The sequence below is a fragment of the Podarcis cretensis genome (assembly GCF_951804945.1).
Source record: "Podarcis cretensis genome assembly, chromosome: 7".
NCBI classification, from domain to species: domain Eukaryota; kingdom Metazoa; phylum Chordata; class Lepidosauria; order Squamata; family Lacertidae; genus Podarcis; species Podarcis cretensis.
Window position 1 is genome coordinate 54,618,540 of NC_137176.1, and position 25,225 is coordinate 54,643,764.

General features: G+C 43.8%; 1 protein-coding gene across 1 annotated transcript in view; it reads left to right on the top strand.

Annotated features, from left to right (window-relative positions):
- The first annotated feature begins 4,098 nt into the window (after positions 1 to 4,098).
- The window catches only part of XKR4 (XK related 4), a 137,638-nt gene continuing 116,511 nt past the window's right edge, over positions 4,099 to 25,225 (top strand). The window contains exon 1 of the mRNA XM_079983351.1: positions 4,099 to 6,327. Within this exon, the coding sequence (XP_079839477.1) occupies positions 5,471 to 6,327 (857 nt within the window). The 5' untranslated portion in view covers positions 4,099 to 5,470. The remainder of the gene's footprint in view (positions 6,328 to 25,225) is intronic.

Genomic DNA, 25,225 nt, shown 5'->3' on the forward strand with positions numbered 1-25,225 from the left:
GAAACACAGGCACAAGGGACACCTTTCATTCTGCGTCAAAGAACGGCTTTGAGGACAGAGGGTGCTTTTCACCTTTATAAACAATTTTTATTAAGGATTTTATTGGTTTACAAAAGCACATACATTGTCCCTTTTTTAGGTTGTAAAGATTTTTTCACACTTGAAGTGAGACATTAGTATTGTATACAGAATAAAGTAGAGGGGAGAGGAGTGGTAATACTTGGTGTATATGCAGGGTTTTTATGTCAACGTCTCTTGAGTAGGTTCTCTTTCTATTCGTTTATTATATTTCCTTGGTAGTGAGAGAGGTTGGGATGGCCAGGGCATGGTTGGTTGGCTGCAGTGAGATTTGTTTGCGTGGGGTGTGTGTCAAGTTGGGTCAAGTTAGCTATATCGATTCATATGTTGGTGGTGGGTTCTTGTTTTGTTCTTGTTGCTGTGTATGTAATAAATGGGAGCCATACCGCAGTGAAGGTGTCCTCTTTTATTTGTCCCCATGTCAGTTTCAATCTGTGGGTTAGCTTTTCTAGTAAGGCTGTTTCCCATACGATTTGGTACCAGTGGTCCATGTTCACTCCTGTCAAGTCTCTCCAGTGTCTGGCTATGATGCTTCAGGCTGCTGAGAGTAGGTGGATTATAAGCTCTTTATAATGTGAGAGGGTGTTTTTCATGGGGAAAGGGGAAAAGTTGGCGGAAATCTGTTGATCCACTTTCTCCACATCACTCAAGGCTGGCCTGAGACATTTTGACAGCTGAGGTGAAGCACGAAAGGGAATAAAAATCTACATCAGGAACAAGGGTGGGAGACCAGCAGCGCCTCCTATTTGCCAAGAGGCCACTGTAGAGGTGGCACTGGGAGGCTTCTGCTGAGAAGGCAGCAGATCCAGCCTCCAAGGAGTGTGCCACAGCCATTGCTGCTACTGGGCAATAGCAGGTGATGCATTCCTTGGAGGCTGAATCTGCTGTCCATGCAGATCCTGCCACCCAAGGCAGTCACCTCACCTTGCCTCATGTGTGGGCCGGCCCTGACATCGCTCATAATTTTACAAACTTCTTTTTATGTGCTCATTATTGCTTTTCAGTAAATAGTTTTAAGGAAAGCAGCATGATTCCTGTGTTTGTTGTTCATTAAACTGTAGCAGTTCTGATTTCTTCATCCTTGCAAGCCAATATCCAAGGAGAGTGCCCGTATGAAATGGACTTTCTTTTGGATTGACAGTTACAGTGTGAGGCATAAATGAAACAATGCTACTGTACTATTGAAAGACTGATTAGTCTTATACGGGGAGGCCAGTCACAATCTCTCTGTACAGTGACTTGTTGCTTTTGCAGATTGGAAAAAAAGTAAAATAGAAGGAATCCAAGCAGATGAACACAGAGACTTTGAGGATGCTGTAGAAAAAAACTTATAAAAGAGACACCTGTTAGAAAATTAGATGAAAACAGAGAATTTGGATGTGAATTGGTTAACATAAACATTTGCAGAAAAAACATCAGGATGAAACAGATGCTTTCTAAATAAAGATAACTGGAAAAAATGAAATATCGAGAACTACTAAAACAGAACAAAGCAAAATACAGAAAACAAAAACATGCCAATGCATCTTCCAAAACAAACTTCAAGATTCCCATTCTCACCTAGCCTTACTTCCCATACTACTACTCTACATATTCAGTAAACTGAAGCCTAGAGTTATGTGAAGTACCTCTGGCATAGTCTTTGCAATTCTTCTATAGAACAAAACAGAGGCTGAAATACAAAGATGTTCATCCTGCTCTGGACAGCATTGCACTCCCCCTGAAAGAGCAAGTATGCAGTTTGAATGAACACCTTAATCCAGCATTGTCACTTGAGTCCCAGGTGGTCTTAGTGGCCTGGAGAGCCTTTAACCATGTTCATCCGGTTAACCAGCAGTGACCATCCTGGACAGGGTTAGCCTAGCACTGGTGATGCACGCTCTGGCAACCTCTCCACTGGATTATTCTAATGTAGGGATGCAGAACCTGTTGACAGCCAGGTGTTGCTAGACTAAAACTCCCATCATCAATGACCACTGACCATGCTGCTGGGACTGATGTGAGTTGTTGTCCAGCAACATCTGGGGGCCAATGGTTCCCATAATGGCATAATGTGTTATATGTAAAGTTAAAGGACCCCTGACAGTTAAGTCCAGTCACGAACGACTCTGGGGTTGCAGTGCTCATCTCACTATGCTGGCTGAGGGAGCCAACGTTTGTCCGCAGACAGTTTTTCTGGGTCACGTGGCCAGCATGACTAAGCCGCTTCTGGCGAAACCAGATCAGTGCACGGAAATGCCATTTACCTTCCTGCCGGAGCGGTACCTATTTATCTACTTGCACTTTGACGTGCTTTCGAACTGCTAGGTTGGCAGGAGCTCGGACCAAGCAACAGGAGCTCATCCCGATGTGGGGATTCAAACCACTGACCTTCCAGTCAGCAAGCCCTAGTCTCAGTGGTTTAGACCACAGTACCACCCACATCCCGTGTTATATGTAGGGCTGCCTTAATTATGATCTAGAAGCTTCAGTCACTGCAAAGCTCCTAAATTTTGATGGGTACAAGAAGGAAATGCAAACAAATGAAACTAAATATAAATTAGCAGGTAGATCTTCACACTTGACTCCATTAGCAGGCACCAGAAATCTGTGTTTCCATTCTCATTAGTATCATCACAGGGTTGTTGTGGAGATTAATTGAGGAGGAGAACCACACATGCCACCTTGAGCTCCTTGCAGGGGAAAGGTAGGATATAAATGCATTTAATGATGATGATGATGATAGCATTTATCTGTCACTACAAAAATGCCTCAAAGTGACTTACAATAATAAAAGCATATGTGATACAAAAATTAAAAGACATCAAAATTATAAAAGAACATCAGCTGAAGAAGAGTACTCATCCTGCAATAAAATAAAAGGGCAAATCCTATCCCACCATACTAAAAGACAAACACCAATACAGGCTTGGGTATCATCAAAACATATGACCCCAACAAAAAGCCAAATACTTGAGTGAACAAGAATGTTTTTGCCTGTTACCTACAAGTTGATAATGATGGTGCCTGGTGCATCTCTCTGGGGAGAGCAGTGCAAAACATTTTGCACTGTCCATGGAGGGGGTACACAAAGATGCAACACAGGTTCTGGGAAGGTTCATGTAGGGAAAGGTGCTTGGTCTGTGTGCCAGTATTTCCTCCTGAGTATGCTCTTTCATGTAGTTGCTATTGGTTGCTGAGATACATGGTTGTGCAAAGACACTTGCATATGGTCCATATAGAAGGCTTAGTTTCTAAAACTAAGAGCGAAGTGGTACTGAAGCCAATACTTTCTAGAATCTGTACCCTGGACCTGATGCCCTGGCTTCGGGTGCTACGAACACAAGAACCTTTGCTACTAAACCCAAGCCTATCAGGCATCCGGCAGCACTCTGAACATGCTCGGAGGCAGGCTCTTGTTCCAAACCCAAATCCTAATAGGGCTTCTGCCACCCATTTAAAGGGATGCCATGAAGAAACTGTGCAATATTCAACATTATGAGCTGAGCCCTCAGCTCCGTCCGCCAGGTCTCCTTGTGGGAGCGGAACCTTCAACAAGGTGCCTAAGATGTGAGGAGTGCAATGAGCCTTAAAACGACGCGATACCCGGGCGCTGGGTTTTCCCTGTGTGGCGAACGGAGCTCCCCCGTCTCTTGCACCGGTCCAAGTTAAGACGTCTCTAAGAGACAATGGGCTCTTTCTGCCAGGTGGGCGACTCTGTCCTTTCGCGCTTCGCCTGCCTGCCCACGAGCGACGCGCCTCGCCAAGGAGGCGCTAATCCTCCGTAGCCTTTCTTCTTGTCAGCTGCGCTGTTGGTCTGGCTCGTCCTAACCGACATCCTCATGCTAATGTGCCTGTCTCCAATCCCCAGCAAATGGCCTCAGGCGGGGATTGCTCACTTGGCTTTGTGGAAGAGGGGGATAAGGACGCCTCTTGTGCGAAGGCAGCGCCACGAAAACTCACTCGCTCTGCTCCCGCGACTGCTGCTTCAGCCGTTTGATTCCAGCGGCGCGACGCCCCCCCCCCCCCGTCACTCATCGCCCGCGTCCCCACCAGCGTGGAGCTGGCGCGCGGCCAAGAAAGGCTTTCCCGCGTCCGCCCCTCCTCCCTCCCTCGTGGCACACATACATAATGCATCCGTGTAACAGGAGCAGGTCCCTCCTCGGGCATGGCCGTCGCACGCGAGCCGCCTCCCGGTCCCCTCCCTCCTACCCCCGTGCGCCACCCGCTGCGGAAGACTCCCCTCCTCTTCGTCGCCACGCGGCCTGAGGTAACAAAGCACTTCTAATGAGGCAGCCGCCTGCGCGGCTCCGCTCACTCGCCCGTACCGAGAAGGCGGGAAACCAGCTTCCCCCACCTCCCCGCCCGCCCCGCGAGCACCTGCTCCGCTTGACTGGCGTCCGGAAGGGCAACTAGACCACTCGCGGCAAGCACGCGCTTCTGCGCGGATGGGCACCTGCAACTTCTCCCACGCGGCCCCATCATCTCAGCTGCAGCCCCGCGGCTGTCTCCTCGCGCGCGCCCAGCTTGCAGCCTCGAAACAGGCTCAGGGCCACAGCGGCGTGGCACTAAACAGCCTAAGCGGGCAGCGGCAGCAAGTCTGTGGTGGAACTCCAGTCTCTACCTCTCCCCTCACGTATATACATATTTATATATTTCCCACCCGCCGAAATACCCCCCACAGGTGTGTTCCCGTCAAATAAAATCCCCCGCCCCGCTTAGAGGGCAATCTTGGTAGCCCTCCCCGTGTCCCCTGAATACAAGTAGCCCCCCTTTCCCCTCCGCTCTGCAAAGGAAGGCGGACGCCTCTCCCGCCCGTCCTTCCCGGAACGTTTTCTGCAGACCACCCCTCAGCGCGCCTCGTCTAGGCGATTCATTCTTTCTCCCCTCAAATCCCCTCATCCTGTTGCATCGGCTGCTTGCTCCACAGCGTCCCCTCCCCAGTGCCATCGCCTCCCTCCCTCCCTCCTGGGCGCCACGGCTGCTCTGTGTGTGTGTATGCGCTCGCGCGCGCGTGTGTGTATTGGGGAGGGGGGAGAGGGATGAGGTCATCCTCTTTCCCGGCGTCAGTCAGCTGGGTGGCGGCGGCAGCGGCGGCGGCGGCAAAGCGGCGGGGCGGGCCAGGCCGAGGAAAGGATGGTCTGCTTCGGGGACCGCTCCCCGGGCTGCTCGCGCCTGGGGCTGGGCGGGTGAGCGGGTCTCCCCGCAGGCAGGCGGCGCTCCAGCAGCGCCCGCAGGCGCCGCTGGCCCAGCCCCGTCAGCGCCCCGAGAAGAGCCGCCGAGCGAGCGGCTTGTCCGCGGCAGCAGCAGCGGCGGGGGAGGGAGGGGGCGGACTCCAAGGGGCTCCCGGACGGGGTCCCTCTCCCTGCCGCCGCCGCCGCCGCCGCTCCTGCCGTAGCCTTCCAGCCGCATCATGGCCGCGAAGTCCGACGGGGGGCGGCTGAAGATGAAGAAGGGCAGCGAGGTGGCGTTCACGCCGCTGCAGAACTCGGAGCACTCGGGCTCGGTGCAGGCGCTGGCCTCGGGCTTGCCCTCGGCGGCGGGGCCCGGCGGCGCCGAAGACGACGAGGCGCCTGGCGGCGGCGGCGGCGGCGGCTGCTGCTCATCCGGCGGCTGCCGCTGCTGCTGTAGCGGCGGCGGCGGCGGCGGCCGGGCGGCCGGGGGCTCGCGAGGCTCGGGCGGCGGCTCGTCCTCGCTGTGCCTGCGGCTGGGCCGGGAGCAGCGGCGCTACACGCTGTGGGACGGGCTCTGGATCCTGGCGGCCGTGGCCGTGTACTTCGCGGACGTGGGCACGGACCTCTGGCTGGCGGTCGACTACTACCTGCGCGGCCAGCGCTGGTGGTTTGGGCTGACGCTCTTCTTCGTGCTGCTGGGCTCGCTCTCGGTGCAGGTCTTCAGCTTCCGCTGGTTCGTGCACGACTTCAGCAGCGAGGACGGGGCGGCGGCGGCGGCGGCGGCAGCGCCCGGCTCCTCGTCGGCCGGCGGCCACGGCGAGAGCAAGCTGCTGGTGAGCAGCGCTTCCGCCGCGGGGGACATGGAGGCCGGCGCCCGGCCCGGCACGCCGCAGAGGCAGGCGTCCAACGCCAGCAAGGGCAACGCCACCAACAGCACCAACAGCAGCAGCAGCACCAACGCCGCCGCCGGAGGAGCGGCAGGGGCGGGCGGCGGCGGCGGCATCCGGCCCCCCAAGAGCCGGTCCGCCTCCTGCGCCTTCTGCATCTGGCTCATGCAGTCGCTCATCCACCTCCTGCAGCTGGGGCAGATCTGGAGGTAAGGCACGCGCGCTCACCACGCTCACCTTCCCTGAACTCCCTCCAGCCACGCTGCGCTAAGGAAGGCGCGCAGCCGGGCCTCGGTCGCCTGGGAAAGTGTCCTAAGAGGCTCCGAGCCGGCGACTTGCCTAGCCGGGTCTGACGCCGAGGCCCGGTTGCCTTAACTCTTGGGGAGGCGGGGTGGGGGCCCAGCACAGTCTGCCCACCCCAAGGGCAACGGTCTCGTGTCGTGCGCCTTGAACTCTCTGTGTGTCAACTCCCGGGCTTGAATTAACTGACCCGTCAAGGCACCGATTCCTTGCGTGTGCTTGCCCGTGCTGCCACTTAGGGCTTTTCAGGAGCGGCTGAATAGGCACACAATGGAGAGATGGCATCCACGCCCCTTAGGAGACTCGTTTGTTTTTGCACTGTTGGGCTGCGTGATGCTGAGACCTCGCCTGTTTCCCTGCTTGTCTCCTGAGCTTTAAAAGCAGAGATGCGCTTGGCGGGTAATAATGGGTGGGGTCATTCCAAATTCTGAAGCGGAAATACCATATCACTAGGATAATCCATGTGTCTGCTTAAAAAGGAGCACACGCAAATTCCAGTCGCAGCTTCAGACACAAGGCGTTATTTCTGAGGCTGTTACTTGTTAAAAAGCAACATGGGGAACAAGCGCATGGTTAGTTGTTTAAGGGTCCTATGGCTTTGGTGCCATAAAGTCACCTTATGAAAAGGTATATGCAAGAAGTTTAGAGAAGAGGAGCATTGTAAAGGACTGTAGTTTCAAAATCCTGAATAGGTGTTGAAGGCTGCACATTTACTTAGCACTCACTTCTGAGTAAAGGTGGACCCGGCTCTATTGTAAGATGAGTTTGTCAGCAGACTTTGGTTCTCCACAAAAAATAAAAGTGTTCGTATGTGCACCCTGTTAAGTCACTTTGAGACCAACAAATGGAATTAATAGTAATAATAAATTAGCATTCACTTTAAAGTGTAATAAAGTATTTGGACAAATTTAGAGAAATGTTAATTTAACCTCTGCATTAAACTACTGTACTTTTTAAAAGGCTCCATGTAACTTCAGGGGTGTGTGTGTGTGTGTGTGTGTGTGTATGTATGTATGTATGTCTACTTGATCAAAGTAGAATTCAAGAACCTTGGTTAAGCTTGAAATTGTGATCCAGCTGAAATGACTGCAGATTTTATTATGGGACTGACTAGGATCAGTGGGTTTCCTTTCTTAGTAGCTATGAAGGACACTGCAGGTGAGTACATAGCTGCCTGATTGAATCAATGTGTAAAAAAGTGTTAGAACACTTAAAAATAGAGGACTATAGTCACTTTGAGGGGACGCAGGTGGCGCTGTGGGTTAAAGCCTCAGCGCCTAGGGCTTGCCGATTGAAAGGTCGGCGGTTCGAATCCCTGCGGCGGGGTGCGCTCCCGCTGCTCGGTCCCAGTGCCTGCCAACCTAGCAGTTCGAAAGCACCTCCGGGTGCAAGTAGATAAATAGGGACCGCTTACCAGCGGGAAGGTAAACGGCGTTTCCGTGTGCGGCTCTGGCTCTGGCTCTGGCTCTGGCCAGAGCAGCTTCGTCACGCTGGCCACGTGACCCGGAAGTGTCTCCGGACAGCGCTGGCCCCTGGCCTCTTAAGTGAGATGTGCGCACAACCCCAGAGTCTGTCAAGACTGGCCCGTACGGGCAGGGGTACCTTTACCTTTTTATAGTCACTTTGTTCCTGGAGATCTTGGTTGGTGGTCTTACTTAATTCCGACAGCAAGTGTTTTTAGTGATTTATTTAAAAATTGAGGTGGAATGGCTGCAGTGAATTTTAACTGATAGTTGATATTTGTTTTTTAAAGTATATCTGAACTTGTATATAGAACTATATAAAAAGTAACATATGATATAGCTTACAGTTGATGATAATATTGGAGATTCTGGCTTTGTGACTAAAGGTATATTTCAATAAATCTTTGTGTTCATGGATATTTTCTTATAATGTTTCTGAAGGAAGAGAATATTTCTAAAATTCTGCTGTAACATAATATGGAACTTCTTCATTCCAAAATGACATCCACCTTTATCTCCATTACTTCTATTTTAGTCAAAGATCTTTTTATTAAACTGGCCACACCCTATTGCTCACATACTTTAGTTATTTGGACTGTAATCCAGATAAATGATTTCAAAATGTTGTGTCATGACCTGGAAGAAAGAGAGGGGCATTGTGACCTGGGTGAGCACAAAGCAGCTCACTGTTTAGGACACCGTCAGGACTTCCAGGTGAGGATTTGTTAAACTAAGGGTGCTCCCTAGCTAAGGTTGTACAGCAGGGGAGGGGAACTGGATTCAGCCAGTGGAGTGGATTCAGAACTCCCCCACCCTTGTGGGCCACTTTGACAGGTGGGTGGGGCCAGCCAACTGTAAATCACCTGGCACCACCATGACTTCAAAGGAAATAATCGGGAGTGCTCCTGATTCTTCCTTTTTTTCTTTGCAGGCATATCTTGAGTTCAAGAAGTGGTTGCAAAGGAACAATCTTTCTTTGTAGCCACTTCTTCAAATCAAACCACACCTGCAAAGGAAGGTTTTAACTGCAGAGAAAACATGTTCTTTTGCATCTCCACTCTGAATTCAATTTAGGGACACACACAAAAAGAATCATCAGCATTTTCTAGCTATGCTCACACCCCTTCTTCCCCTGAAGTCAAAGGCCAGCACTTTTTAAAATTTTCCTGCCACTGAGCAGGGTGTCAGGAAAAGATACCAAAATCTTAAAAGCACTGACATTTAGCTCCAAGGGGGGTGGGGAAAGTGTGCACTTTTATTCCTTTGGCCATGGACTGAAATTTCAATATGTGCCATATCTGATCTCATATATGATGTCAGCCCTAGCAAATGTAGATGGGGTTAGCCAAAATGACCTCCCAAAGCTGGTGAGTCTCATTTGACCCATGGGCTGAAGGTTCCCCACTACTGTTGTATGATATTGAGAAGATGGCATCATTGTTGAATGCTAGAATTGGAAACTACATGCAGCCTTTGAGACACTTTAGCATTGCCTCCTCATTCTTATCAGAATATCTGCTTTTATTTTAAAAATGAGGGCTTATTACTTTCCCCACCATGAGAATCAACACTATTTTTTAAAAATCACACATTTACACACTTTATAATTTTGATATGTACATTGTTTATCATTTTTTCACCAAAGATAGGCATTAATAGTTGTTTTTTAAAAATACACGAAAAGCAGATATATGGCAAAGCTTGGGGTTCAAAAGTAGGCATTCCTCATCATTTCAAAATTTCATATATATATATATCCATTCCATGTTGCAGGATATTTTGGACCAAAAGGTATATAAATTAAACATAATACTATATTAGACCCCGTTTGGTAAAGCACATGAGAATCATTAATAAAAATATTATTAAGAATCATGTAGATACATTGGAAATCTAGGCTGAAATTTGTTTTATGTGATATATTTAATATGTATTATTACATGTGCAGACAAATTATTCTAGCATTTGTTGTTGATGATGTTGTTATATTGGCTCTATTTCTGACCACACTTGGTGCAGTTAACAGTCAAGCAAAGCCTAGTAAAGTAACAGTTTTGTCACTTCTCATTTCTGTGTTTTCCCTGCTAACATTTCCTGGCCTTAGCAGTAGCGCTGGAGGTGCTGTGGGTCATTTAGAGAAAGTGGAAAAGGATGAATATCAGCAAGAATTCAGGAGACAAGCATTGATATTTCCCAGCAGTAGCACTGGTCTTCTATCCTATCATCTTAATGTACTTGGAACTTTGGAAGTTGCACAGGATATGGTGAAAAGTACTTTGCACTAACAGAACAAGAGAGCAGCACTGGCCAGTGAGGTGGGTCTCTGGCTGGCACCCAGTAGCAATCATCCAGCGCAGCAAAGCTCATTCTTACTAGTAACTATCAGGAATCCAGAACCATGTGAATGCATGGTTGCTGAGTGACTAATAGTTCCTAGTGTTAGAATTGGCTTCCAATTGGTGGTGGTGCTAGTCGGACAGCAACCATGTGCTTCCACAGTGCTGACTGAGACACACCCTGCCACCTCATGACAGTTAACAACAAACTGCAGTTTTTCCTCTCCTGTATTGATTGCCCTGCAGGGGTGGCTGATGATTTCCTCTAGCAAGACACCTCAATGGCTATCAGTAGGCATGTGTGAATCCCTATCCCACCATCCTGTGCGTAGACTGAATCTTTCTCGTTGTCCCCTGTTGCATGCAAAAGTCTATCCTCCCCTGTCCTTGTGCAGTGAACTGCATGTTTTGCACTGTTCATATTTATGGTTAGACATCTTCATTACACTTTCATTACCTAAGGAATCATGTCCAAGCAGTGCCTATATTAATCTTAGTCAAACCAATTTCTTTTGTAAAGTCAATAGCCTAGGACATTTCCCCCTTTTTGGACATACTGTTGCATAACTAAAGAGTGACTTGTTGCCACAGTTACTAAAGGTAAGAAATATTTTTTGGAAACAACAATGCCCACATAACCTACACCACACCAAATTCATTCAAAGGCTAATGGGGTATATAAGACAAGGAGGAGCTTTAGTTCCAGGATACACTTTGAAATGCTGAAACATATGGAATTTGTGCAAAAATGTGAAGACTTTTTCTGACATCCCTAGCTGCAACTGCAGGAGACATCTGTTGAAATGGTTGCAAGGAGAGACAGAATGATGGCTGGGGAGGGAGGACAGAAGTAGAGAGGATATATCATGTTCCCCTTCCCCACTTTTTCCCTCTTTCTTCCCTAGAGATGTAAATTGCTGGTTCTTTGGTATATTTGCCCTCTCATATAATCTCACGATAAAATATGTAATTCACTTATAATTGTGACATTTGTTAAGCCACTGAATTGTTGGAACCCATTTATTCTTGGTAATACAGCTAAGTTCAAATTTTCTTTACAAATATAAATGCTATTGTTGAAAACAGTTATGTATTATTATTTTTAATTAAAACATACTGATTGGGAATTAATGGGGGTTTTAATGTTGCATGCACAGGGTGATGCTGTGAAAAAGCTACTTATAATGATTAAAATGAACATTTTACTAGGGTGCGTGGAAAGTGATGCCTGCCACTGATGACACTTGATTTATGAATAATAATTAAAACTGCCTTCTTTGTGTTCTGCCTCTCATTTCTACAAATGTCAATGCTGAACTCTGGCATAGAATGCACAAACGAAAAGTTGAAACAGGTATTGGAGGTGATCAGGGAGTTCATGTTCCTGCTATAGTCTGAATACTTGATACAGCCAGATAGTTGTTTTGCTTCAGCCAGGAGTCAAAGTCTTATCACCTTATGGGATTTTATTGTTTATTCTTATCTTTTATCGTCCCCTTCCTATTGAATTTCTCAGTATAAAGCTATGGATATTTTGACAAATATATGCATGTTGTATTGATGGTATGTGTATGTACATGCAGCACTCTTAACTCACATCTTGTGTGTGCTATAACAGACTTACTGGAAATGAGAATCTACCCCATAAATGTGCTTTCAGCAAGTGCCGGAAGAAGCAGTTATTTCAATGAAGGTTCTGGGAAGCACAACATGAGCAATGATGTCATTTGGAAGTATTCAAATGGTGCAGGCAGGTGGAGGCATCTTCCTATCTTGTGGGAAGGTAGAGAGATGTGTATTTCTTTCTCTGATTTTTACCTAATCTGGCTTCTTTTCCCACCAAATGTAAAAATAAATAAATTCATAGAAACACAGAGTTGGAAGGGACTTAGGAGGTCATCTAATTAACCCCCCCCCCTGTGCAATGCAGGATGCAACCACTGCATCCCTAACAAATGTTTATCCAGTCTCTGCTTAAATAATTCCAGTGATGAAGACTTCATCACCTTATGAGGCTGTCTGGTTTTTCCTGTTAGCTAAAATTTGCTTTCCTGCACTTCCTCAAAGGCAGATCTAGGGGCGCACAGCCAATTTGGTCGCACCACATGCAGAGCTTCTGGGTCGGTGTAGCAAGCACCACAACTATGATGTTGAACGGGAGGTGAGGGGGCACCGGATTTTGGTGTTGCACAGGGCACCACTGAAATTTGAGATGCCGAGGTCTGCCACTGACTTTCCTTTTGTTCTTGTCCTTCTCTTTGGGTGAACAAATATATATTTTACTACCACACTATAGAAAGCTCTAGCTACCCAGCCTAGCTCTGAAGTAGAGATTTCCCCCTCTTCTTTCTGTTATTTGGAGTGGGGAATGGCTTCCTCAAAATATATCTGCAAAAATCTGCATCTGAAATTAGTCCAGTATAGCTGCATAGTATAGCTGGCGGGGGGGGGGGCAGGGTGTGAATAGTGGAGAGAACATTACAAAGCCCAGCTGAGACTGAAAGTTACTCACTTAACTTATACATACATACTTTCTCAAAGTGGCTTCTATACAACAACAACAACAACTCCATAGCCAGACTAGCGTAATTTAGTACATACAGGGGCTATGATGGCCAAGCCTGCCACTCACTCGAGTGTAAATAATGTTAATTATTTATTTTAAAGTGTATACCTTGCCCAATTTTCAAAAGAAATTCAAGGAACCTAATGAATTCAAATGCAACAACCATATTAAAATATATTCCTATTGCAACATTACATTATAAAATGAAAATATCAATATACAGTCATACCTTGGGTTACAGACTCTTCAGGTTGCGTTTTTTTGGGTTACGGACCTGCCAAAACCTGGAAGTACCAGAACAGGTTACTTCTAGGTTTTGGCGGTTGCACATGCACAGAAGTGCTAAATCGCACTTTGCGCATGTGCAGAAGTGCTGAATCGCAACCCACACATGTGCAGACGCGCCGCTGTGGGTTGTGAATGCTGCGGGTTACGAACGTGCAGCCCACATGGATCATGTTCACAACCCGAGCGTCCACTGTATATCAAATCTAAACCACAATAAATAATTTCAAAACAACCACCAGAACCAAAACATCAGAGATTAAACAATCAGCCACATGCATCTATAAGCAGCCACATTTTTTACCAACTAGCTAAAAATAGTGCAGTGATGGGGCTTGGCGCATCTCACTTAGTAAGGTGTTCCAGAGGACAGGAACTACTAACCTTGCCCTCGTCACTGGAAGCTGTGCCTCAGGGTGTGAGAGATTTAGAGCAGGGCAACAGATGATGACAGAGCATGTGCAGCGGGACATATGAAGGTAAATCTTAAGTAACCCAGTCACAAGCTTTTAGGTCTTTAAAAATTAGCACTAGCACCTTGAATTGAATCTGGAAACAAACCAAGAGTTCACTGTTAATTTGGCCACTCATGGATTCAAATTTATCATGTATTTCTAAAGTAGGGGAATGGGTTGTTCATTTTGTTTCTGTATATGGGCATGATGAATTAAAGCACAGACCAATCATGGTTCGGGAATCCTTTCATTCCATTTTGAACTGTGTTTGGTAGAGCAAGTCATTTTTGGGACAGGGTGAGGACACAAAAATAACTTGATTAATCCCTTGCCCCAATTCAAGCTGAATTGGTACTTGGGCATCACTGAGAATGCCACATAATCTGACTCCTTCCCTTCCAAGTTCCTAGGAGCTCCTCAACCCCTTCCTGGCTGCTTCTGCTAGTGCATCAGCAATTCCTCCTGACATTGTTGCTCCCTTTTTCAACAGCAGCAGCTGGCAAAGAAGGCACTCCATCCTTTTCCTCTGTCCCTTTATCTTCTCCTTCTCTCTCTCTCTCCATCCCATTCTCCTTTATTCCCATGAGCAGAAAATAATGTGTTTGTAGTTTGTGTATGAATGAATAATTTTCTTGTGCTCACAAGAAAATCATGTATGCATATGAGTGTACATGATACTTTGCATTAGGGTGAATGTCTGAAACTGTCTCAGAAATAGATGTTGTATGAGTAAGACATACAGTGATCTGTGATTTGTGTTAGGAACATTTCCTGTTCTTGCACATGGCCCCATAGTTCTCCTAGTTCCCCTCCCATCTCTCTTCAGTAAGTTTGTGTTGTTCTAATTCTAATGTATTCAAAACCTCAACATATGTGATTATTGCAAATTTTATTGAGTGAAGAATCTGTGGAATTTCAATTCTTGTTCAGTGCAAAATCAGATCATACTAGTAGTATAGATAAGACCTGTAGGTCTTACAGGTGGGGAAAAACAAAACAAAAGAGAAAATATTAAAGTGGCAGGGGCTGATATTAGAGGAAGCTCCTCAAATAAGTTACTATATGCTAAATAAAAGAGCAGGTAACAAGTGAAGAGAAAAAAGGGAAACCTGGCAAAATTAAAATAAAATAATTCAATTTTTGAATAAAGTGGAAATTATTAAGTATAGTAATAAAAGTGTTCATTAAAACTGATAAGGAAAAATATTTTCATGACTTTCTCAATTCAATGCATTATCTGGGGAGTATCATCTAAATTAGAAATAATAATGGCTTGCTGCTGTAATGCATGAGACGGAAGTAGCACCAAAGAGAGAACAATCCCTGGGGCAGAATGGAATCCCCAGTAAATCTCTGAAGGCACTCAACAGCATTACGTAACCCTGATACAAATGCATATATCTGTGTGCAGGAGGGCTATGGATGGGAGGGAGCAGTACTAGGGAGATTTCTATGCATGGAGCAGCACACACAGCAGGGACTAGAAAGGATGTGGTTGGGGACGAGTGAAACTCCTGAATTCAACTTTTAATGGGTGGGGATGTTTAAAGCACAGGGAGCTAATAATTTAGCACCGGTTTTTCAAGACAAAGTAGACACCAAGGAATGTGGAAATTATAAAGGTGTTAAGTTAATGAACCATATAATGAAGTTGTGGGAAAGGCTCATGGTACAATGTCCTAGACACAAGTAGATGAGGTCAGTGATAATCAATTCTTTTCCAGACTAGGGAAAAAATACAATCAATGCCACTTTGTGCCTAGATTTCTACAAATGAAATACTGGCTAGTAATAGTGTCTGATGATCTGCGCAGCATTTTTTACCACTGGAAAAAAATCAAACAAGTCCTAAGTAATATAAAATTCCTGATTTGGATATAATAAGGGCGTTTATCATATAATTAGAGGCTCTCTTTCAGGTCTGAGCTGAACCTATTTCAGTAAAGTTTGCCATAGTGATTAGTGCTTAATAGCAGTGGTTTAGTATTGTGGTTGGGGAAATCTAGAACAATGGATCGGAGTGTATATTTTGGGAACACGAAGAAACACTGCAGGATGTGATGAAAAATTAGAGTAGGCCGGGACTATGGCCCAGTTCAGATGATACTTCTAAACCACCTAATAAATGATTGTGAACAAACCATGGTGAATGTCAAGCTCACATGCTCTCCATTTGAACTTGAGAGGAGCAAAGTATAAGTTTCTGCATTCACATTAGAACAAACCTCAGTTCCATGTTACATACAAGAAAATGAGGTTTGTTCTAGCTAAAGAGGGGGTTCGTTCACAGTTCCACTTGTCCTGTGCCTAGAAAGCATGGGTCTGAGAGCTTTCTCACTTGTCCCATGTTTGCTAGGATAAGGGCTTTTCCACACTACCGTTTGCCCCCCACTTTCCCCTGCTTTAGCAATGAATTGGAACCAATGGCAGTCCACAGAAAGCCAGATTGCCGTTTGCTCTGATTCAACACTAATCCATGGGTTTTCCCAGGGAAAAGTGGCGGGGAAACAAAGTGTGGATAAGCCCTTAGTTAACTAATTTGGATATCAAATCACAATTTAATCTGATTTTCTTAAACTAACTTCTTTCAGAACAAACCATAACTCCCTGAATTGATGCAAAACAAGGAGCTGCAGTTTGTTCTTAAGTAAAAAGTGAAAGCTTCAATTTTCATGCAGGTAAACCCAGGGGTCATTTCTACTCACCTAAAGCATGATCAGAACCAGGACTATGTTTGCATCAGTACACAGAAACTAGAATGACACAGGGAACAGCTGTGGTACAAGGAAGGTGATTGTATGCTGGTGAGAAGGACCCAAATCATTCTATACATGTATGAATGATTTGTGGGATGCATTCATTGTACATATGAAGGTCCTACACTGTGATGCTGGAAAAATGTAGTTTAAACCTGCATGGATTGTAGTATGGGCTGAACATAAGTGTAGTGTATGGAATTGAAGACAAATGTATCTATTTTGAATATATAAGGAACTTCTTTTTCACAGATAGGTAGCCGTGTTGGTCTGCCATAGTCAAAACAAAATAAAAAAATTCCTTCCAGTAGCACCTTAAAGACCAACTAAGTTAGTTCTTGGTATGAGCTTTCGTGTGGTGCTACTGGAAGGAATTTTTTAATTTTCTTTTTCACAAGTCAGAATAACCACTTTCCTAGTCTGTAATTCTCAATTTCGACTTGTACATTTTTACTTATCCATAATGTTTTAGGAAAGAGGTTAAAGCACAAGACAATTGCAGTGGTACCTCGGGTTACAAACTTAATTCATTCTGGAGGACTGTTTGTAACCTGAGGTGCACTTTCACTAATGGGGCCTTCCGCGCCACCACCACATGATTTTCATTATCCTGGGGCAAAGTTCTCAACCCAAGGTACTACTTTTGGGATAGCAGTGTTTGTAACCCAATGTGTTTGTAACCCAAAGTGTTTGTAACCCGAGGTACCACTGTACTGTAAGAAAATAACACAGTCCAGAATCAAAAAAGTTCCTTAAAATACTTGCTCTAGACCAGGGACGTCCAACTCCCAATAAACTGTGATCTACTCACAGTATAAAAAAACTGGCAGTGATCTACCCATTGTCGTAAAAAGACTGGCAGTGATCTCACCAAAATTATGGAGCTTCTTTTAGGAAGCCAAAGTTTTTTGCTTTCTTTGTAAAAAGGTCACTGAGGGGCCAGAGATCAACCAGGATATACAAGGAACACCCCACGCTCTACCAGTAGATTGCGATCTACCTGTTGGACATGCCTGCTCTAGATTAGTCGAATTTTATTACTTATTTGTGGACACCCAAATCATGTTGCAAACAACTCACCTGAATTTTGAAACACTGTTTTGAAAATCACATGAATTTTAAAATATGTTTTCCATCTGACACAGGAGTGCTCAGAGTTCAAGAAAAAGCATTCTGAAGCTTCTTTGGACTCCATATTTCTTTGGATCACATACATTGGATACCAAGTGCTAAAAGCTGGGGAAATATGTTTTGTTTTTTGGTGTTTCAGCTATGACCCAAATGTGTGGGATCAACTATGACCTCAAGGTTAAAGGCTGTAGTATCTTTCTTTTTTTCTTTTTTCCCTCTTTTCGGGAATGTGTAAAAACTAGTTTTAAAATGGTACATGTAAACAGTGAAATGACAAAGGCCACTCAAACTCCATAGCCTGTTTGTTTGTTTGTTTGTTTGTTTACCATATTCAGTGACAGCAAGGGTCAAGAGGATCATGTGCATGTTCATTGAGCCCTGTCCCTCTAGGCTGTGTCTGAATTGGAGTCTATCCCAGTTATATTTTCAGTGCTTTCAATTCATGGTGCTTGCAGCACATTTCCCTCTTGCTGCGTGATCCTTGTCAGCAACTGTAACTCATGCTGGTCTCTCTCTCTCTCTCTCTCTCTCTCTCTCTCTCACACACACACACACACACGTTTTCACATGTTGTCCAATTCTAGAATAACTTGTCTAACTCATGGAACTCCAAGGGTGTATTTGTATGTTTGTCAATTGTTTGTCAATCCTTTCAGCCAATATTTTAATTTCTCAGATGTGAGTACTGGTTAACATTACATTTATGTCTACTGGGACACCATCACTTGAAGCATTCCTCCCCTCCTTTTTGACTGGGTCCATTTTGCCACAGTAATTAGAAGTTACATTGATTTTTAGATGAGCCTCACCTAGATGCTATTTGTGGGCCGCGCTTTATAGTGACATTAAATCAAGATTTAATGTTGAAGACAAGATGGCATTGCATTTCTGAAGTAATTAGGACATGTTTCACATAGTGTGTTTTATACAAACATTTTGCTTATTCATATATTATTCTAATTTTAGGACATGTTATTGCTACTAGGTATGATAACAGTCCATCTCACAACATGGAAGTAGCCCCACCCCCAAGTTTAATCTGAGCTAGGACTTACCATGGCTCACCCCAGAAGAACATACTTTGAATGTCTTGGAATGTTGACTATCAATAATACATATGTGAGCAATAGTTATGAAGAGAATGCATCTGTTCATAGAGAGAATGCCTTTCCATTACTAATCACTGTTAGTCCACAGATATTTGGGATTAGAGAGGAGGACTTCATGTGGTTTCCACATAGGTGCATACTGCACCAATCTCTGTTTCTGTCTCTCTCATAGTGCTTTGTCTGATGGATAGGTGTACTTCTCATTAATTTATCCCTCTTTTGGTTTGCTGGTCTAGGACTTGCTTTTACCCTCTGCTTCTTGGATACTGTGGGTATAAAATGTGTTGTATGTCAGTTATGCATGTTGTAACTCATGAAAGGCCAAATATGCAGATAGAGAAAAGTAGATGACCCCTCAGAAGTACAGATTCACACCTGATATATTCCTGAAATATCTATATTAATGATGCATCATATTTATGAATATTAACTTTAGCAAGACAGGTAACTTCAGTGCTGTGCTGCTGTTTATTTCTTGGCATGAGAAATTTTTTTGCACTCAAGGAAGTAAGAATGGGAATTGAACTAATGCTGAAAATGGCCTCATGCTTATGTAGAGTGTAATTTATTGATATGAATGAGCTTTTTAAAGGTAGTAGCTGAATGCTGCCAAGGCCACTCTTGCACTGTCTGGGTATATTATTCAAAACATTTGTGCACAAAGTCTTCACTTTCTTCTAGATCAATATGCCCTGCCCACATCTTTTTACACAAAGCTTTCCCAAGTTGTCAAGCTGATGTGTGCACTGGACTGGGTCTGAAGTTTCTGTGTCTTTTGAGAATGTTATATTTGGTTATGAAAAAAAAACCCAAAACCTTACAGATACATCCACGGGGTAATACGGCAACTCACATTCCCCTCTTCTCTGAGTACGTAAGAGAGATGCTTATCATTGCCTGTTAGGGGAAAATAAAATTTCCCACTGCTGACTGGCAAGGGAGCCAGTGTGGTGTAGTGGTTAAGAGCGGTAGTCTCGTAATCTGGGGAACTGGGTTTGCGTCCCCGCTCCACATTCAGCTGCTGGGTGACCTTGGGCCAGTCACACTTCTCTGAAGTCTCTCAGCCCCACTCACCTCACAGAGTGTTTGTTGTGTGGGAGGAAGGGAAAGGAGAATGTTAGCCGCTTTGAAACTCCTTAGGGTAGTGATGAAGCGGGATATCAAATCCAAACTCTTCTTCTTTATGGAATGGTGAGGCCACTACTGCATCTGCAGCCCTCCTGTGATGATGGATGATCAGAAAACAAGGCCAGGATGATCACTGTGCCAACATGCAACTGGTATAGTGATCAGGCACAGATTAGGTCTGATATCATAACATGACAATAGTAGGATCAGCTCAGGATCTAATGGCTCCCAGGATGGCTTAGCCACAACCCTCCCAGCCTCTGGAACACCCTGTTTTAGAGCTTTCTACAGGCTATTACCAGCAGCATACCCACCACCAGCAGGCAGAATGGAAAGCTCTGAACCAGTAGCATGCAGCAGGTGGCCAGTTTGCCCAATAGAGCTGGGTGGAGGAACACCTCTGTCCAATCCAAGTCCCTCCTACCCAAACCTGGTAAACATGGGAGATGGTTTGCTCTGTTGCTTTCAAAGGAAAATTAGAATTTCTTATGGCTCTCTGTTCCTTGATGGATAAGTCGCTGAAAAAGAACATGTTGTAACTGGATATAAATATTTAACATTAGAATATTAATGATAAGATGATTCTTCCTGAGGAGCCGAGGAGCCAGAGGTAGCTGATAGGGAAGTTAGGGATGCATCTTATTTTCCCCCAGTACCAAACTCCAAACTCCAAGGTTTATGCATTTGACAGGGGAGGTTGTGAGAGTTCGTGTTAATTGTGAATGGTTTATAAAACAATTCACTGTTACCTCTCATGCCCACTATTTTCAGGACAATTACTTACAAAACACTAGGTGAGATTAAATTAATAATTTTTATCCATCCCAAAACTGTAAAGGTTACCCTTGCAGGAAAACCAAAGCAGTTATCCTTCAAAATTAAGTAGGATCAATCTCTTCCAAAGGGTCAAATCTGCTTGCAAATTTCATCTAATTCTGCTAGAAATTAAAAAATCTATAGATATTTCCTTTTAAAAGAAAGTCGTCATCATCAAACTTTTAAAAAAGTGCTCAACACAAAAGATCCTGGTTGTATTCGCTTGTAATTTGGTAGGTTTAATACACTCTGAAGGGCTACTGTGCCTGCAAATTTCATTGATTTTTTGCAAAAGCAAAAAGTTATATAGTAATTGCCTTCTCCCATAGTGAATGGGCCTTTTGTCTGAAACAGATTTGGCCTGGGACCCTGAACTGAATTGGGCAGCCTTTGAATTACTTTGGACCAAGGCAGGCTGTGTTTCAAAGCTCCTAATTGCTTTACTGTAGTACTAAATCTTCTGTTGAGTATACACTCATAGTACTTATAATATTGCAAGAAATATTCTGCTCAAGCTGGCACTGCCATGCAAGGAATATTGCTGTTTTTCTCAGTACCAAATGATTTGAGAATACCATCTGCAGCAAACCGAGGAACTTATTCTGTGTTAAATACTTTATTAAATTTTACATTGCAAAAACATATAATATTTGGCAGAAAATAATAAGGCTATAATAGCAATGTCTTTTTTTAAAAAAACAACACAATAGTGCCAGCATACACTTTAAAAATGGGATAAAACTGCCAAATTAAGGGGCTGCTCTACAGCAGCAACTATCAGTTGCTCTTCCAGCAGTAGGTGGCACTGCAACCAGAAATAGGAAGCTAGCTGTATAATTACTTCTGTTCTAATTTATAAAGCTATAATTCAGTTCCTTGTTAATTCTGGCCTAGTCTCTTCTCAATAATAATCTGATATAATGTCACCAATATAATAAAAGACACCAGGACTCTCTGCCATTGCAGTTTTTGCTCTGGAAAGGTTCAACTTTGACAGAATCATCAAAAGGAATTTTTTGCTAGTTTTTGCCTAGCAACAAGGCTTCTCTGGGAAATGGGGGTAGTTCACTCCTCTTCCCTAATCTATGCCAATTGACCACATTTTCAAACATTTTGCCGCCTCATAGGAGTCATAAGAATGATTATACAGAGGTGCAGGCCAATTGTGTACTAACTCTTAAAGAACTTTCAGAGGGTCAACCCTTTGCATTTCAGTAGGAATGGCAAGGGAACCCAAGATGGTTAAAAATAAGAAGAGAGTTCAGAAATAACTTGGATGTAACTTCTGGATGTGACTGATGAAAAGAGTCCCAACAAAAGAAACCATCCATGCAGAAAAATCAATTAGTGGAAACCATCAGATACAGTACGGGGTGAAACTTGTTGCCAGCAAGTTTCACAACCCAGAGTGTGTTGTCCTCACCCCTGCCCCTTACAGGCCTCCAGAGCTGCTGCCTGTGACATGCATACGAGTATGTCATCTTCCACATGACACCAATCTAGATTAGAATTGGCCTTTCCCTCAGTGGCCAGATGACCTCACAATATCAACTGGATGTAAGGCTGTCAGAGATAAGGCATGGCTAGTCAAGCTGCCTGTCAGCCACAACTAAAGGTACCCTTTTCTTTCAGAGAAAGCACCGTTGATGTAGTTTAACCTAGTTGCTGAACTTGTTCCTGGGGGAAAGTTCTGTTAATAGCAGACACATGATCATGAAGTCCAATGGGATAATTTGGGATCGAAACACAACGTGACAGTCTCTGCTAGCAGGGGCAGTTAAAGCTCACAGACCAATGCCAGAAAGGATGTGATGGCTGCAAGAGGTGATTAAGGTGACCAAGGCAGATAAATATTTTCAAGCTTATTGTTTTCATTTTTTCCAGAATGGCGAAAGTGCCAGTAAAACAGGTAACCTGAAGTAAGGGATTATTTTGTTGGTTGAGGGCAGTTCAGTGAGTTCAATGAGATGCTGCCAGAGGGGGTTCAATTGTCATCACTGGGAATGGGAGAGAAGTTTGTCCAGTCCGCAGTTTCATGTGCCCCTACCAAAGGCACACTTACTAAGCCAATGCACAAACTGAAACACAACTCTCCTTCAAAATTTGCACTGCAATGCAGTTCTTTAACTTAAAAACGCATAGGAAAGTGTATACATTAGTGAAATGTGCACAAAAACAAACCTATTCATGAAAATAACACACACAAATGCATGCTATTAGGAGAAAACTGATTGCAAAAATGCATACACTAGGCAAAAACAGCATACAAGACTGCCAATACTAGGAAAATGTGTACAGTGGTACCTCGGGTTACAGGCGTTTCAGGTTACATATGCTTCAGGTTACAGACTCCGCTAACCCAGAAATATTACCTCGGGTTAAGAACTTTGCTTCAGAATGAGAACAGAAATCGTGTTCCAGCGGCGCAGCAGCAGCAGCGGGAGGCCCCATTAGCTAAAGTGGTGCTTCAGGTTAAGAACAGTTTCAGGTTAAGAACGGACCTCTGGAACAAATTAAGTACGTAACCAGAGGTACCACTGTATGACATTTCACATCGACTTTCAAATTATCAAACATATGGTATTTGGAAATGAACTTAAGACTGGAAAATGAACTTAAGACCCAAACTGACAATCATTCCTAGTCATCCCAAGTACTTTGAAGAAGAGAGATTTAGAACTTACCCATGAGGAACTCCAAGGACTTTACAAAGTGCCATTAACAAAACAAACAGATGGTGTGGTAGTGTGGCATGTGTGAAGCTAGGCAAATAAAGCCATCTATCTTGTTGTAGATCAGGGAAAGCATAAATAGTGACAGTTCATTTTTCCTTACATTAACAGTAATGAGAGTGAAACCTGAGTTGTCACAAAACAACAGTAGCAGTTGCATTTAACTAACTTAACTGCCTCATATATCATGACTAAGAGAACTACCTGTTTCTGCAGAACATGTTTTAAAATCAGCCTACTCCAGGCAGCTGAAATGCTGAGCTTCGTGATACCATTGGCTGCTGCATAGGCTAGTAAGCATTTTGGATAGGATTAAGTCACTGCTCTACTGGTGCAACATCACTGTGGTGATGTGATGTTGCAGATGAAGTCAGTACTTCAGGTTGCTGACCATATTTGGTGAGGTAGCATGACAGGAATACAGCTAAAGCACCATGGTGCAAATTTAACTAGGACTTCAATCCAATACACACTTCCCTAGCAATAAGCCCCACTGAAATCAGTGGGACTGCCTTCTCAGAAGACATTTACCAAATTGCACTGTTGTGCAATTCAGTTCACCACCTGTACCTGCAGGGGTTGTGTTGTATCAATGTATTTGAGGACTGCATGTTTTGAGGATTGCAGTTCACAAAGGGGTAAATCCACACAACATAATCTAAGACGAACTTGTGTAGAAGAGCAAATACCTGTCAAATAGCACAGTTATATGCTAAGACTTAATATGGAATTATTGCTTTAGATAGACACCATCATACAGTTTGTAGCAAGGACTTCAAATGCAATTTAATTAAATGAAGCTGAATGGCTCAAGGAGCATGTCGGTGAAGTATTTAAAAGTGATTAATATTAAAGTTACATTTATGTGTGTGCACTTTGCTTGCACAAATGTTTAATACAATAACTGAAAACTACACATAACACAACCTTATTAGGAAAAATAAATCCCTTAACATTTTATACACAGTGTGTCAAGCAAGAAAATGCTACTGCAATCAAAGCAATTAACAAAGATTTACCAGAATGAAGCCAAATACAGTAGAGGATAATTAATGACGCTGATACAACTCAATAATAACTACTTTGAACTCTAAACAATAGTGCATGAATGCATGTGTCAGAAGGACAGATTTTAATTACTGTAAGCAACAATTTGCTATGGGTTAATTAAGAATTTGTGATAACTGATTACTGAAATAAGGGCTATGCTAGGATTCTTAAGTATGACATTTCCTCTTGTTTGTGCAGTTATGCAGGTGACAATGTAATATAAATACAAAAGTGCCCCCCACAAAATAAATGGGAAACCGGATGTTCTGGCATGTAATTGTATCCTTGGATACATAAATTGATTCTTTCTTTCTTTTTCTTTTTGACTGTTACCTTTGCACAGTATCATATTAGGCTGTATTTTGTGCAGAAAAGGAAATAATCTTCTCTTCAAAAACCACTTCTTTAATAATTTATTTGGCTTTGTAGACTGTCCATAAAGAAATATGAGTAAAGTAATAGTAATTTAATATGTGAAGCAACTGAAGTAGCTTTTCTCCAACATGTATGATCTAAATAAGGTGTGACAGTTTAGGGTCTCCATTCACCCCGTGGCACATTAGTATGAAACTTGGCAAGTGGCTATAGTGCTCTTATATCTTCTGGAAGAGTGAATGAAAGATGCATTATTCAAAGATGGTATTAGTCTGCTTGTTGACGATAAGTCTGCATTTCCAATTTACATCCCTTTGTAATTGTTGCCTTTAATAGGCTAATGTGATTTTTTTGTGTTTCACTCATAAACTAGATGTTCAGTACAATAGTTCAAATGCAATGTCAAACTAGTAACTTGACACAGAAACTAGAATACGGTGGTTTTTTTTTAAAGGTGGCAGTCTTTTTCCAAGCTGTATGAAACTGTATGCCTTCAGGAAGGGGTAGCCAATGGTGTTGTTGTCCAGATGCTGTTCCCATCAGGCCCATATGGCCATTGGTCAGGGATAATGGGAGTTGTAGTCCATGTAGAGGAAACCACTTTG